Consider the following 15,602-nt stretch of genomic DNA (forward strand, 5'->3'; position numbering starts at 1 on the left):
TACTTTCACTTATCCTCTTTAAAACAAGATCTATTGCTGGTTTCTTTTTCTTGTAACGTCTCTCATCTTATCCTGGTTTGTGCAGTTCCACGGTTTATTTTAATGTGTTTTAGGTGTTGAGGAGGCGGCCCATGAGACAGCTGCTACAGGTAAACAACACCCACCTGCCCTTCAGAGTCTTGTCTCCTTAATTACCTCACAGTTGCCAAGATTATCAGCAGGGAGTCACTACCAGACCAAGGCTCACAGGTGGAAATGGGGCTACATAGTATATTGAAAAAATTGAAACAAAAAGAGCATGAAGTTCGTCTACTTATGCTGTATCCTTTTGTGCTGCAGCTGAGGTTTATTGATGTGTTGTTGAGTGTGTATTACTGAATTGAAGTGTTGTATATAAAAAAAAAGTTACGGTATATTTCCTTAAGTTCCCCATTCCAACCCAAATCACACGTAATATTTCGGTTACTGTTCAGATGGGCCCACTAATACCAGAGTGACCTATTAGTGAAGGTAGATGAAACTCCCAAATTAACTATCTTGAAGTAGGTGTTATTAGTGACAACGTCAATCTCCATATTTGGCTTGTATGACCACACCTGTAATATTGTTAATGTTCAGGTTTACTTGTGTACTTATAATTAGGTACATTTTTACTTTAGGACATGAATCCCTAGGGGTTGGCCAATATGTTTTTCCAGTGTATTTTGGTGTGTTTTAAACAAATCTCACCTTCATTTTTGGCGGAAATTGGTAGTTTTAGCCCCCCCCCCTCCCCCCAACAATAATGGAGGAGAGCGAGGGAAATCAGGGTTTTTGGGTGGGGGAGAGAACGAGTCATCTTACCTAACCCAACCCAACCCAACCCCTAGCCTGGGGCTCCACCCCCAGACCCCCGGTAGGCCTTAAACTAACCTAATTTTCTCAGTAGTTAAAATCTTTGGGGCACACCATGTCCGAAAGTGAGGTCAAATAAAACCCAAAGAATTTTTACCGCTACACAAAATCGAAATTAAAAATGCGACTAGGAGTATCAAACCTGAGGCTTGAAGATGGTACTGTAGTTACGCAGATTCTGACCAGGAGAAAGCTGAGGCGTTGAACGGTTTCTTTTCCTCGGTGTTCACAAGAGAGGATGTGAACAATCTTTTTGCATTTGAGGACAGACTGTTCAACACAGTGCTGACTCACATTGTGTTCACAGAAGAGCTCATGAGAAATAAATTGTCAAAGCTAAAGGTCCATAAGGGTCCCGGCCCTGACATGGTGCATCCCAGAGTGCTAAGAGAGTTGTGCAACGAGCTTGCCGAGCCCCTGAAGATCCTATTTTGTAAATGCCTGGATGAACAAAAGGTTCCCAGTGAATGGAAAGTGGCTTATGTGAGTCCTATCTTCAAGAAGGGCGATTGTTACTCCACGAATAATTATAGACCGGTAAGCTTGACCAGCATAGTATGCCATGATGGAATATCTACTACGAAACAACCTTGTAAAGGATTGTCAACATAGTTTTATGCCGAGGCGCTCCTGCTTAACACAATTACTCAAGGTAATGGACTCAAATTCTAGAAAAAGTGGAAATATCGACAATATATACCAAGATTTTGCCAAGGCTTTCGACAGCATACCCCATGAAAGGCTGAATATTAAACTGGAAGGGTACGGGATTCAGGGAAGTGTCCTAGTGTAGATCGAAAACTTTCTCCATGACCGCAAGCTGTGTGTGGTGATTAATGGTTCGAAATCATCACGTGTACCCGTCACAAGCGGGGTACCACAGGGCAGTGTATTGGACACATTGCTGTTTGTCTGTTTCATTAATGATATGCCAGAAGCTATGCACTCATCCATACAAATGTTTGCGGACGATGCCAAGTTATTTAGGGAAATTAAGAGCCACTCAGACTGTGAAGAGCTGCAGAAAGATCTCTGTGAGCAAAAAGAATGGTCGAAGGTTTGGCTGCTAAGATTTAATGTCACAAAGTGTAAGAGGATGCACCTGGGGCGTACCAACGGTAAGGAGGCGTATCACAGGATAAAGAGACTGCATTAATTGAGACAATGTGAAAAGGACAATGTACTTAAGTTCTCGGGCCATTGTGAGAAGATTGTGAATCATGCAACGAAACTAGTAGGTCTTATAAGAAGGTCGTTCAGATATCTAGATGGTCCATCAGTATCTTCAAGAGTGAGGTGGTTCCCCATCTGGAGTACTGTCACCCCGGCTGGTCCCCGAGGTATGCTAGGGACTGTCAGTTGGTTGAAAATGTTCAAAGGAGGGCCACCAGACTGGTGCCTGCTCTATGGAACCTCAGTTACTCAGAGAGATTAGAAAGCCTGTATCTACCTAGCTTATACCTGTACTACAGACGGGCAAGGGGCGACTTAATTTAAGTGTATGAATATCTCGGGGAGCACTACTCAATCTAGTGTCCATACCTGGAGCTGGCGGACGTCCTCCCCACATTGGGTCACCGCTCAAGGTTGAAGAAGCCAGAAGTCCAGAAAACTATGAGAGCAAACTTTTTCGGAGTGAGAGTTGTAAACTCTTGGAACAATCTGCCAGAGTGTTGTGACGGCACCGAGTGTGAGCTCTTTCAAGACCAGCCTTGACCAACACTGGAGCGGGTTCAGGTACATTCAGGAGCCGGTGCATGCCCAGTACTTGCCAACAGTGCGTTACAGAGACGTGACCTACCTCCCAAGCAGCTAACGAGCCGATCAGTGGTGAAGAGGATAAAATTAAAAGTGAGAACTAATTTTTGTACAATGTCTAAGTGTTACTGTATTATATATGATGATTAGTATTTATTAAAGCAGTTTTGGAACAGTTTATAGGTATTTCTTGGCCTCTGGAACCAATCTAATACATTTGCATTTAAATCAATATAACTATAATTTGCAATTTGATAATTTATGAAATCTTCTGGGACCTAACCTGCAAATTATCATGACTCCATTGTATCAGATCATGTTTAAAAGAACTGTACTGTAGTGTCATATAAAATGCACTGTGCTTTTCCTTAACTGGGATACACAGTGGCTTGGATAATGCAGGGAAGACAACAGTAGTGAAGCGTTTCTGTGGAGAAGACATCAGTACAATATCTCCAACATATGGCTTCAACATTAAGACTGTGGAACATGTTGTTGATAAGTACGGGTAAGTAAATGAACTTTTCAGTTCAGTTAATGATGTATTTGCTTTTCTTTGTGCTTTGTGAAACATGAAAGTTGTAAACTTTCTACATAAGTTATTGTGAAAGTTGAGTAAGACTGTATTGTAGTTCAGTGCAATAATCTGTGACTGGCTTCATAGCAAACTGTGTTACTTCATGTAGTGCTCAACTTTCTTCAGCCTGGTAATGAAAAGTGTTCCAGAAATACAGTAAATATATCTTCCAAGCTAGAGGGTTTTTCTATCTCTGTAAAGATCAACCTAACTTGAGACTAAAGTAATACAGTACAGTACTGTACACAGTATAGTACCATGTTTCCTTGCTAGTAAGATATACAGTATATGACTTATAGTTCATTAAATTATAAAATCATTAAGTTGATTTTCAAATTTTTTAGAGCTAAGAAAATTAATTACATTTTGTACAGTATTTATCAGACGTGGATACTCCTCTCTTTCAGCTACAAGTTAAACATTTGGGATGTTGGAGGACAGAGTTCATTGCGATCTTATTGGCGTAATTACTTTGAATGCACTGATGGACTTATCTGGGTGGTTGACAGTGCTGATGCAGATCGATTGAGAGACTGCCAGGCTGAGTTGAGGAAATTGCTTGAGGAAGAGGTTAGTTGAATGTATTATTATATTATTTACTGTAATATTTACGTCTTTTTTCTATTAAAACATGCGTAATCACTTACCGTTTTGAGATAAAGGAATCTTATTCTGTAAGCTGTAGATTAAAACTAAATCTTGACACCAGAAAGAGAGGAAGACCAACTAGCCAAGTAGTTAAGATGTAAAAGATGATTAAATATGGAGCTATGTTCAGTAAACCTTTGCAGTCTCACACTTACAGTATTGGGAGATGATACAAGTCTAAAAACATTTTCCAAAATTTGAGAGGCACTCCAGTGACACTCATTACCTCCACACCACACACAGAAACACCCTCAGCAGTCTGTTGCAGGTACGGTACCATTTTAGCTCCTCAGTGTCCAGCATCCCAGTTTACCCATTCTTCCTTGATAAATAATTCTTTATAATCTGCTGACTGAGACTTTCTTTGTGCAACTTTATCCTTCATAATATCATAATACAGTATGTATGTGCTCTTCTTCAGACCGGTTCTTGTTGAAGCACTTGATGCTCAGCTTCATCTATGATCTTCAACTTCTCTGGAATATTACTCTTCTTAAACCATGCTCACATCCCTCACCAGAAACCATGGCTAAACTTATTTTAAAGACAGAAGTGAATAGTGTAGCTCAGCAGAGACACCATGTAGATGGATACATGACATGTGAGTCAGGAGTATTGGTACATGACATGTGAGTCAGGAGTATTGGTACATGACATGTGAGTCAGGAGTATTGGTACATGACATGTGAGTCAGGAGTATTGGTACATCCCTTGTGAGTCAGGAGTATTGGTACATGACATGTGAGTCAGGAGTATTGATACATGACATGTGAGTCAGGAGTATTGGTACATGACATGTGAGTCAGGAGTATTGGTACATGACATGTGAGTCAGGAGTATTGGTACATGACATGTGAGTCAGGAGTATTGGTACATGACATGTGAGTCAGGAGTATTGGTACATGACATGTGAGTCAGGAGTATTGGTACATGACATGTGAGTCAGGAGTATTGGTACATGACATGTGAGTCAGGAGTATTGGTACATGACATGTGAGTCAGGAGTATTGGTACATGACATGTGAGTCAGGAGTATTGGTACATGACATGTGAGTCAGGAGTATTGGTACATGACATGTGAGTCAGGAGTATTGGTACATGACATGTGAGTCAGGAGTATTGGTACATGACATGTGAGTCAGGAGTATTGGTAATGACATGTGAGTCCCATGTGAGTCAGGAGTATTGGTATGTCCCATGTGAGTCAGGAGTATTGGTACATCCCTTGTGAGTCAGGAGTATTGGTACATCCCTTGTGAGTCAGGAGTATTGGTACATCCCTTGTGAGTCAGGAGTATTGGTACATCCCTTGTGAGTCAGGAGTATTGGTACATCCCTTGTGAGTCAGGAGTATTGGTACATTCCTTGTGAGTCAGGAGTATTGGTACATCCTTTGTGAGTCAGGAGTATTGGTACATCCCTTGTGAGTCAGGAGTATTGGTACATTCCTTGTGAGTCAGGAGTATTGGTACATGACATGTGGGAAACAGAGTATTGGTACATCCCTAGAGTCAGGGAGACGTAGGCTACGACATGTGAGTCAGGAGTATTGGTATGCCCCATGTGAGCCTGTGAGCATGGGTACATCCCTTGTGAGTCAGGAGTATTGCATGTCCTGTGATTGTGGAGTATTGTGAGTCAGGAGTATTGGCACATAAATATGAGTCAGAAGTATTGCACATGACATGTGAGTCAGGAGTATTGCACACATGTGAGTCAGAGTATTGGCACATGACATGACATGTGAGTCAGAGTATTGGTACATGACATGAGTCAGGAGTATTACATGACATGAGTCAGGAGATGCAGGCCACGAGCATGTGTGAGTCAGGAGTATTGGTACATCACATGTGAGTCAGGAGTATTGGTACATAACATGTGAGTCAGGAGTATTGGTATGTCCCATGTGAGTCAGGAGTATTGGTACATCCTCTGTGAGTCAGGAGTATTGGTATGTCCCATGTAAGTCAGGAGTATTGGTACATCCTCTGTGAGTCAGGAGTATTGGTACATCCCTTGTGAGTCAGGAGTATTGGTACATCCCTTGTGAGTCAGGAGTATTGGTACATCCCTTGTGAGTCAGGAGTATTGGTACATCCTCTGTGAGTCAGGAGTATTGGTACATCCCTTGTGAGTCAAGAGTATTGGTACATCCTCTGTGAGTCAGGAGTATTGGTATGTCCCATGTGAGTCAAGAGTATTGGTACATCCCTTGTGAGTCAGGAGTATTGGTACATCCCTTGTGAGTCAGGAGTATTGGTACATCCCTTGTGAGTCAGGAGTATTGGTATGTCCCATGTGAGTCAGGAGTAGTGGTACATAGCATGTGAGTCAGGAGTATTGGTATGTCCCATGTGAGTCAGGAGTATTGGTATGTCCCATGTGAGTCAGGAGTATTGGTACATCCCTTGTGAGTCAGGAGTATTGGTACATCCCTTGTGAGTCAGGAGTATTGGTACATCCCTTGTGAGTCAGGAGTATTGGTACATCCCTTGTGAGTCAGGAGTATTGGTACATCCCTTGTGAGTCAGGAGTATTGGTACATTCCTTGTGAGTCAGGAGTATTGGTACATCCTTTGTGAGTCAGGAGTATTGGTACATCCCTTGTGAGTCAGGAGTATTGGTACATTCCTTGTGAGTCAGGCATTGATCCCACATCACACACTACTCATGAGTTCATCACATGGACACACTTCTTGTGGAGTTAGACAGCAAGTTTGCATCTCTTGCCATATTTATATATGAGGTCACCACAAAGGCCATCATTTTGTTGTTCCCTGTATTTGAGAGATTTTTCAGGGGTTATAATTTTTTGTCTAAAAGTTCAAAGTACTGTACAGGACTTAAAAGAGATCAATTCTGACATATTTCAGTTTTACATTGTGAGAGCGCTGTACTGTACATACTGTACTTTTTATGTATCATGTTCTGGTAATGTTGATTTGGAGAAACTTGGCAAGGATCATCTTGCTGTGTGATAGGATGTACTATACAGTATTGGGGGAGGAACAGGTGAGATAAATTGGATATTATTGCTTCTGTGTACTACAGTATATATAATTTGTAACTTACATTTTGTAGTTTTTTCTGTAGACATATGGTTGATTTTTTTTTTTTTCAGAGGTTAGCAGGAGCAACACTTCTAGTATTTGCAAATAAGCAGGATCTTCCTGAAGCATTGACGGCAGAACAGATAAGAGACGTGAGTTGATGTGTTTATTTTATCATATGTTATAATTTTTCAGAAGTGACTGAAATTTAAAAGTAAATGAAGTGAAAACTAGGGAAACTAATGAGAGATATTGTTTATGAAGGGAATTGGTGATAAAGATGAAATTTCTGCATAGTATGGATGTGTTGAGATAAGGACTGAGAATCAGATTGAATGAGGTGAAAAGCAGAAGAGAGAAAGGTTAGAAGCACAGTGAGGGGGATACAAGGATGAGAGGGATGTACAGTAATAGTGGGGAGATGATCACAAATATGCCAGGATCTTTGAGTATGAAATAGGGTTTTATTAAGGCCATCTTCCTGTAAACAGTTAAAATGTTTTGTTATACAGTAATGGGTTTGATTAATAAAACATGAATCAAAATATGATTTTAATTTGTACAATAAACAATCTACAATATATTGAAATAGCATTAGTCTTTATTTATGCATAAAATTTTTAATAGAATAAGTGTATTTAACATTCCATTTCTCTTTTCTCCAGATACTAGATTTAAATAGCTTGAAGACTCATCACTGGTACATCTTGCCATGTAGTGCTGTCACGGGAGAGAACCTGGTAGCTGGCATTGATTGGCTGATTCGGGACATTGCAGCCCGGATATTTACTCTCGAGTAGTTATGCCTTTAATGTTGATCGTTATTGTGAGAACCCAAATTGTTGCTTGACACTCTACTCATCACTGAACATGACTGTGTAAACCCTGTTGTCATGATGTAGTAACTTTTTTTTCCTCTCTTTTACATGGCATGATGACATTGCTTATATAAATTGATAAAATTAAGAAAAAAATTGGCGATTAAAATCAAATAAGAAAACATTTATATATACTGTATTGGTAGATATGCACTGGAAATTTATAGATACCAGTACATACACATGTGCAGTAGCTGAAACAACTATCTGTGCATACTTTGTGGCAAAACCGCAAACAGCAACTTAACCTACCTTAGTACAGTACTACACAACCAACCAGCCGCGACAGCACTCCTATCTTTTAACTTATCTAATAATTCAACTTTCTTTGTCAGGGTCATTACTGACTTCTGCCTTTTACATTTTACTTCACTAGCACTGACACTGACAGGAGGCAGTCTTTTAGGGGCCATTTCACACAGAAAAACTAAAGTTTTGAGAGTACAACATGTGATGCTGCATGAGGTGACTCATTGTGCTGTGGGAAAAGGCTTGCAGGCTAGCCACCATATGCTTACCGCAAATCGCAAACTCGTTAATGACAAGGGTCTACTGTACAGTAATTACACTAAATTTTTAAAATAAAACCAGGATAAAGCTTTAGAATTGGGCATAATAACAACCAATGGGCATTATTTCGGGTTGGTGTCTGCCATGCATTTCACAATAAGCCATGAATGATATTACAGTACTCCGACACCCATCCACAACAGCCTGAATAAATTCTATACATATATTTTCTTCCTCTCTTCCTCTACATATTGTCTATGTAAAAAATTTTTGTAGTCTGCATATTTTTAGTTATCAATGTCTATTTGGCAATAATAAAACACTTACACTTTAGAAGGATAAATGAAATCCATCTACCACATTATCATTCAGTACCTCGTCCAGCCTCTCCCCTTCTCAATAACTGGATGCAACCTATCTGGCATAGAAGACACAAGGTCACACATAAACTCTGGCCTATGCCTGCAGAGTTCTCACTGGGCATGGACGTGGTTTAGGAGTTGATGGCTGGTCTGCTGGTTCCCAGGTGCAGTGACCTGTCATCAGGAAGGGTGCAACAGGCTATGCACCCTCCACTGCCAGTGTACCTGTATCACAAAATTCTGAACGGAACTGTACAGTATTTCAGATGGTAACAGTGTCTGAGTTTCATGAAAGTGACGAGTAGAAGATCTGTTATGCTACCCTGCAGTTTCTAAACGAGTCTTATTGTATTTCTTTACTTAGTCTTTTTGTTTTGTGTTTATAAACAGGTGCATTTTAGAGCTCAAACAGAGGAAGAGTAGAGGGATGAAGGCATTTTTGTGTAGATATGTCTCCCATCTATATAGTTAACATGAATGTCTTACAAACTTAGACCAGATGTTAATAAGAACAAATTGTTGAGGATGACCTAAATCAAAATCTTGGCATAGTAGTAACTCCTCACAACTGTTTATCGTATCGTATAGTATATATCGTATGTGCTGCTTCCCACTGAGCATATGAAAATAATTAATGCATGAAACAGGTAAGATCAAGTACTGTGCTGTATACCAGTGGTTCCCAGCTTCACCGACCAGTGGAGTGAAAAAATAAAATCTGCTGACAAGTAATTGAAGATATTTTATATTTACAATACTGTATATATAGTTCATATAAAGTGGACCCTTGGTATTTTGTGAGATTGGGACTGATAATTTCAGTGAAATATCTACAATGGGGAAGATGGGGTAGGGAGGGTCTGAGACTCAAAAATTACACAAAAACTGCCTTTATATATATATATATATATATATATATATAGATAAAATCACACGGGAAAATGGAAACAACGGAGCACCTTAGCTTTCGTCTTTATTCAAGACATCTTCAGAGGCAACTGGATTACATGGACAGAAAGAGGCTTAAATATACAGGGTGACCTTATAAAACATGAGGTCAGGTCATAATGATGTCATCCACTAATCCCCACACCAACACACACGTAGAGGAGCTTAAGAGAAGGGGGTGACGTGACTAGTCAGGTCAAAAATAAGGGACCCATTAAATAACTATCATATATCTAGATCAAAGGTTTTCAAAGCATTTTTAACCTTGGGCCACTGACAAATTTATGTAACATATCAGTTTTGAACTGACCATCACTAAGGTTTATTGATTTTAATTCCTTATCAAACTAGCTTCAACCAGAAGTCTTTCTGTGACACAAGATGATTTAAATACTTCTAAGCTTTTTTCCCAAGCAATGGGATGATTATTATTCCTAACATGAACGAACAAGGCACTGCTTTCAGATGCTGTTCTGATATTGTTCTTATGTTGTTTGATTCTGAGCTGCAGTGTTTTTCCTGTCTGTCCTACATAATTACAATTACATTTGCTACATGGAATACAATAAACACTTCCATTTACATTCAAACTTGGGCTATTTTTTATTAACATATTGGTAATGGTTGAGTCATACGTGAAAACAACATTAATATTTAGTAGCTTGTGGGACCGAACTAACGGGACAAATTCATTACGATAGGGCAGAGTCAAAATATTCTTAAGTGTAGGAACTTGTCTGGTTTGAGAGGAATGAAAGGATTTTTTAGCCCTTTTAAAACAACGATCAACAAACACAGAAGGGTACCCGAGTTTTTGTGCAATAGAACGAATGTGTTTCAATTCATAAATCTAATAAATTCCTTTTCGATGTGATTTTATCAAGAATTTATCTTATCCATGTTTTTCATTTGTGGATCTACGTACATGAAATATATATATATATATATATATATATATATATATATATATATATATATATATATATATATATATATATATATATATATATCCTGTATATTGGTAGTAGTGAAGCTCCAATATAATATGTATTGGTGCATACAGTACAGTATATTCCTATCTTTTTTATAATCTTTATGCGACATTGTAGACAATTGTAGCTTTAAAAAACAATAATAAAATTAGATACTGCAGACATTCTGCTCCCCTGACCAACTTACTAAAAACTAAATCATCATCCATCAGGCCTCCCAGGAGTCAGCTGACAGTTGCCACAGATTAAATATATAGTATTAAATTTTACCAATTAACTGAGCAAAGTATTATTATAAATGATCACAAAGTTCAAGAAAATTTTGTTTTTCTAATAAATTATAAACAAAATAAGTGACAGTAAAAAAAATACGATGGACCAGTAAAGTTTGAGCCAATGACCATAGATTGGGAACCATTGCTGTATACTGTACTATAGTCAAAACCAACACTATGTTAAAGGCAACAATACTGTGAAATACAGTTGTAAGGAAACAGCTTTAATATATGTAGAATATTTGGAAAATAACAATACTGTAAATAAAAATTAGCTTACATATAAGGATGACTGTACTGAATGGAAATCTCCCATAAGATTATGAATATTTGTGTTGATGTGAATGTTATGTGAGAATTATATTTGTATGTACTATTGCAGTGTAATGTAACACCTCATCTGTTTGATATTGGCAAAAATGCAGCCAACATTGCATCCTGTTATTGATAGTCATCATGATGTAAAGTGCACCAATTCCACAAACCACAAATCAGTTTGTTGCCTCTCATTCCATGAACATGAACATTGTATCTTCATGTTATTAATTATTTCCCAATGAATGGGGATTCCTTACTGTTTGCATTTGCTTTCTTTAAATTGAATTGACAATGCATATGTTGTTCTCTGAAAATGTTAAAAGAGATATGATCTTGCTTTGTAATTGTTAACAGTAAATACATGATTTCACATTCCATGAGATGTGTATATTTTATTAACCTCAATAATGATAATCTTTTTGTTGTTAAGATCTTCAAGTTTTTGTTGTTAATAATAATCTAACACAAACAAATGCTATATATATACAGTGACCCCTCGTTTAACGAACACCTCGGTTAACGTAATTTCGATTAACGAACTGCCTTCCATAAGGATCTTCAATTCGGTTAACGAAAAAAAATTTGGTTAACGAAGTTCTTACGAACCGACCTCAACATGTTTTCGCTTGCACTGACCAGGCAACCAGCTTTAGTATCAGTCCGCCAATACATTAATCGGTTCTGGGGCTTAACTTCCTTACTATTTTAGTAAATATCAAGAAGTTTATACTATTCAATAATTTTAAAAGTTTAATATTCAATTTTTTTGTCATTTTAACAATTATTGAACATAATTGAAGGTAAAGTGACTAGTTTAATGCGCGGCATCCAGCCTTTTAACACAGCAAACAGGCGTTAGTCTCTCTCTGTTTTCACTGGAGGTAACATCTTGCTTGAGGCTCTCTTCAACTAAACGCTTTTTTTCTGTGTTTTCAAGCAAATTATTGGTCATTTTGAAATATATTTTACATATTGACAATATATAATGCAGTGCAGTGTTGATTTAAAGAAAATAATCTTGAATTACACCAAGAGAGCTAAAATTTTATGGGTGAAATGGCGCCATGGGGTGACTTCTCTTCCACCCCAATGCCTTCTCTTTTTCCTTCTCCTCCACCCCCATTCTAAATCCCTTCATCATCATCATCATCATCATCATCATCCAGGAGCCTTCTACATACACACCTCAAAGTAAGTGAACTTTTCTACCATTTTTGTTGAATTTAGGAAATTTTCAGTGAGCTGGAACCAATTACCCAAAAACTCATTGAAACAATGGTTTCGGTTAACGAACAACCTGCTGGAACGGATTGAGTTCATTAACGGAGGGGTCACTGTATATATATATATATATATATATATATATATATATATATATATATATATATATATATATATATATATATATATATATATATATATATATATATATATATATATATATATACATACATATATATATATATATATTTTTTTTTTTTTTGTCAACCCTCTCTACGTTGTTAATGTAACCTAAGGGTACGCGGAAGTAGAAATGCTAAGTGAACAACATAACATATGGGATTAATTGAAATAGAGACCGGCCGACCCCCAAACTCCACTTTTGACGACACACAACTATGTTATAGTAAAATTTTTATCTTAACTTTATGAGGTATGCACACACAAGTAATATAGAAGAGGTTAGTTAGGGAAAAATAAAGGTTAAGTTAGGAAAATAAAGGTTAGGTTAGAAACTAAAAGTTAGGTTTTGGAAATTAATTTCTTACGGTCACTTCTCATAATGGGATGGAGGGCTGGTTCCGGCGGGGGCAGAGGGCAGGCTACTGGCCCTCGTAGGTGAGTCAATACCATCACTGTCATCCGCTAATTTGTCACTATGACTGGCTTGGGCTGGCTGTGGTGGGTTGCGGCTAAGAACCTGGTTATGCTTTGCTGGACGGGGTTGGCGTTTATGTTGTCGGATAACCCGAAGTAGGGCTCCATAGTCTGCAACAGCTGGCAGTAAACATTTCATACCTGTTTGCGTCATGGTCATCGGAAAGGAGGAGCTTGATTTTCTCAATACACTCGATGGCACCCCTAACATTACTATGGGATAAGCGGTGTTCTTCTTGGGATGACGCACCACCTGCCTCTTCACTGACGTCATCATCATCTACCATCTCATCGGTAGTCACATCAGGATCCCTTATCACCTCCAGGATGTCGTCGTTGGTGGTCTCGGAGAAGCCTGCAGCTGTAACACTCTGCGCAGCTTCTCTGGCAAGGTCCACTGCTACTGCAACAGTCTGAACCTCACCCGTCATAGATTGACTCTGCCTTACGCCCGGAATGCCTTGCAACACATGTCTCCATGCGTGACGAACAGTTGCTACAGACAGCTGATCCCATGCCTCCACCAAGAAGTCCACAGCTTTCTTGATGTTAAATACTCTCCAGAATTGTTTGAAGAGTATTTTTTGCTGTTCTAACTGTTGATCCTCGTCTTCTTCGCTCTTGCTATCGGTGGTGGTGTTACTCAGGTTACACAACTCTTCCCTGGTGTTGGTGTAGTTGTTCAGGAGCTGGAATTTTTTTGTTGATAATGCAGCTTTTACATTACAGATTAACTCTTGGTCCATGGGCTGTAATATAGACGTAGTGTTGGGAGGAAGGAAGACCACTTTTACGTTGGGGTGACGATCTAACAGTAGGGGCGAGTGTCCTGGTACGTTGTCCAGCAGCAACAAAATCTTGAATGGCACATTCTGTTGCTCACAGAATTTCTTTACATCGGGAACGAAACAGTCATCAAACCAGGAGAGGGACAGTGTAGAGAACATCCACGCCTTACGTGCGGTCAGCCAGTGGACATTTAGCTTGGTCATGTCCATGCTCTTGTAGGCGTGCGGCTTGCGGGCTGTGTGGATCACCGATAACTTGAGCTTACAGGTACCGGAGGCATTGGTGGTAAACAGGACGGTGATGCGCTCCTTCTGCATCTTCCGGCCCCGAATCTTGCTGGCATTCTTCACAACGAAGGTCTTGGAAGGTAGCTTTTTCCAAAAAAGACCAGATTCGTCCATGATAAACACCTGGTCGTCGGTGTACTGTCCTTCCTCCATAATCTCACGTAAAAACGGAAGAAATTCCCTAGCCGCAGCACTGGCTTCTTCACCACCAATGTTTATATTGGTGATCTTGTTCCGCATCTTAAACCTCTGTAACCACCCAGAGGAAACATTAAAGGGTTTGGGCTCTGTAATTCCCATCTTTCGTGACACTGCAGCATACAGTTCACATGCGTACTCTTTAACAGAGCGCGTGTCGACCGCCATGTTCCGTCGCGCCTGACGCACCAAGTAGCTCACAAGTAATTTTTCTGTCTTGAGAAGCACCTGGTTGTGAAAATACTTGATCATAGAAGCACCTGTAGACTTTGTGATCTTCATGTGCTCCTTTATCTTGACTGCATCCTTCTTTATCGTCCGGATCGTAGATTCGTTCACACCATGCTGGCGCGCCAAATCAACCTGTCTTGTTCCTTTCTCTAACTCTTGGATGATCTTGTACTTCACCTCGTAGCTTAAGGAACGTCGTGTCTTCTTGGGCTTAGGGCGGCTGGGTCCAGGCAAGGAAAGGTTTCTCTCTGGGGGTGGTGGTCCTGCGGAAGCCATTTTATAGAACAATGGATGCACGATTACACGGTGTGGCCTGGAGGGATGAAACTGCCGCGGCTAGGTCAAGCATCGTCTTTCCTCCCTCCCTCCCTCCCTCCCTCCCTCCCCCGGGTGGACACGTCATATTACTTTAAACCAATTACAGCTAGCAGTGGAGGGAGGTAGGGATGCATGGCCAATCACAGTCCGATACGTCATATGACGTCAGTGATAACGCAACAGAGACATGCACTGCGCAACCTTACCGTGCGGCTTGGCCAGGCGGGGGCGGAGGAGGGAGGAGGCGGGAGCAGGCGGGTGGGGCGAATCTAAAAATAGCGTCGAGCCGGACACTCTCCGCGTAAAGGGGTTCACGCACCGCGGAATGTGAGCATCCTGGGTTCCAGCAGGGCACCGCGTAAACGTGGAAACGCGGAATGTGGGACCGCTTAAAGTGAGGGTTGACTGTATATAATATACATATATATAATATATAATATATATATATATATATATATATATATATATAATATATAATATATTAATATATATAATATATATATATATATATATATACCGTGATATATATATATATAATATATAACTATATAATATATATATAAATATATATATATATATAATATATATAAAATATATATATATATATATATATATATATATATATATATATATATATATATATATATATATATATATATATATATATATATATATATATATATATATATAT

General features: G+C 39.1%; 1 protein-coding gene across 1 annotated transcript; it reads left to right on the top strand.

Moving 5' to 3' along the window:
- The first annotated feature begins 2 nt into the window (after window positions 1-2).
- Window positions 3-9,409, top strand: LOC121862427 (ADP-ribosylation factor-like protein 2). Its single transcript, XM_042360722.1, has 5 exons — window positions 3-320; window positions 3,038-3,160; window positions 3,637-3,799; window positions 6,999-7,079; window positions 7,593-9,409. The coding sequence occupies exons 1-5, from the start codon at window positions 256-258 to the stop codon at window positions 7,725-7,727; spliced, it is 567 nt and encodes a 188-aa protein (XP_042216656.1). The 5' UTR covers window positions 3-255; the 3' UTR covers window positions 7,728-9,409.
- The last annotated feature ends 6,193 nt before the right edge of the window (window positions 9,410-15,602 follow it).

Source organism: Homarus americanus, unplaced genomic scaffold (genome assembly GCF_018991925.1).
Source record: "Homarus americanus isolate GMGI-L3 unplaced genomic scaffold, GMGI_Hamer_2.0 scaffold31037, whole genome shotgun sequence".
NCBI lineage: Eukaryota > Metazoa > Arthropoda > Malacostraca > Decapoda > Nephropidae > Homarus > Homarus americanus.

What these genes read in the sequence shown, in the direction of transcription:
- LOC121862427 (XM_042360722.1), top strand. Translation starts at nt 256, where the DNA reads ATGGGGCTACATAGTATATTGAAAAAATTGAAACAAAAAGAGCATGAA. An exon ending in GAAGTTCGTCTACTTATGCT is followed by an intron (nt 321 to 3,037) that starts GTATCCTTTTGT and finishes TGGGATACACAG; the next exon opens with TGGCTTGGATAATGCAGGGA. An exon ending in CGGCAGAACAGATAAGAGAC is followed by an intron (nt 7,080 to 7,592) that starts GTGAGTTGATGT and finishes TCTTTTCTCCAG; the next exon opens with ATACTAGATTTAAATAGCTT.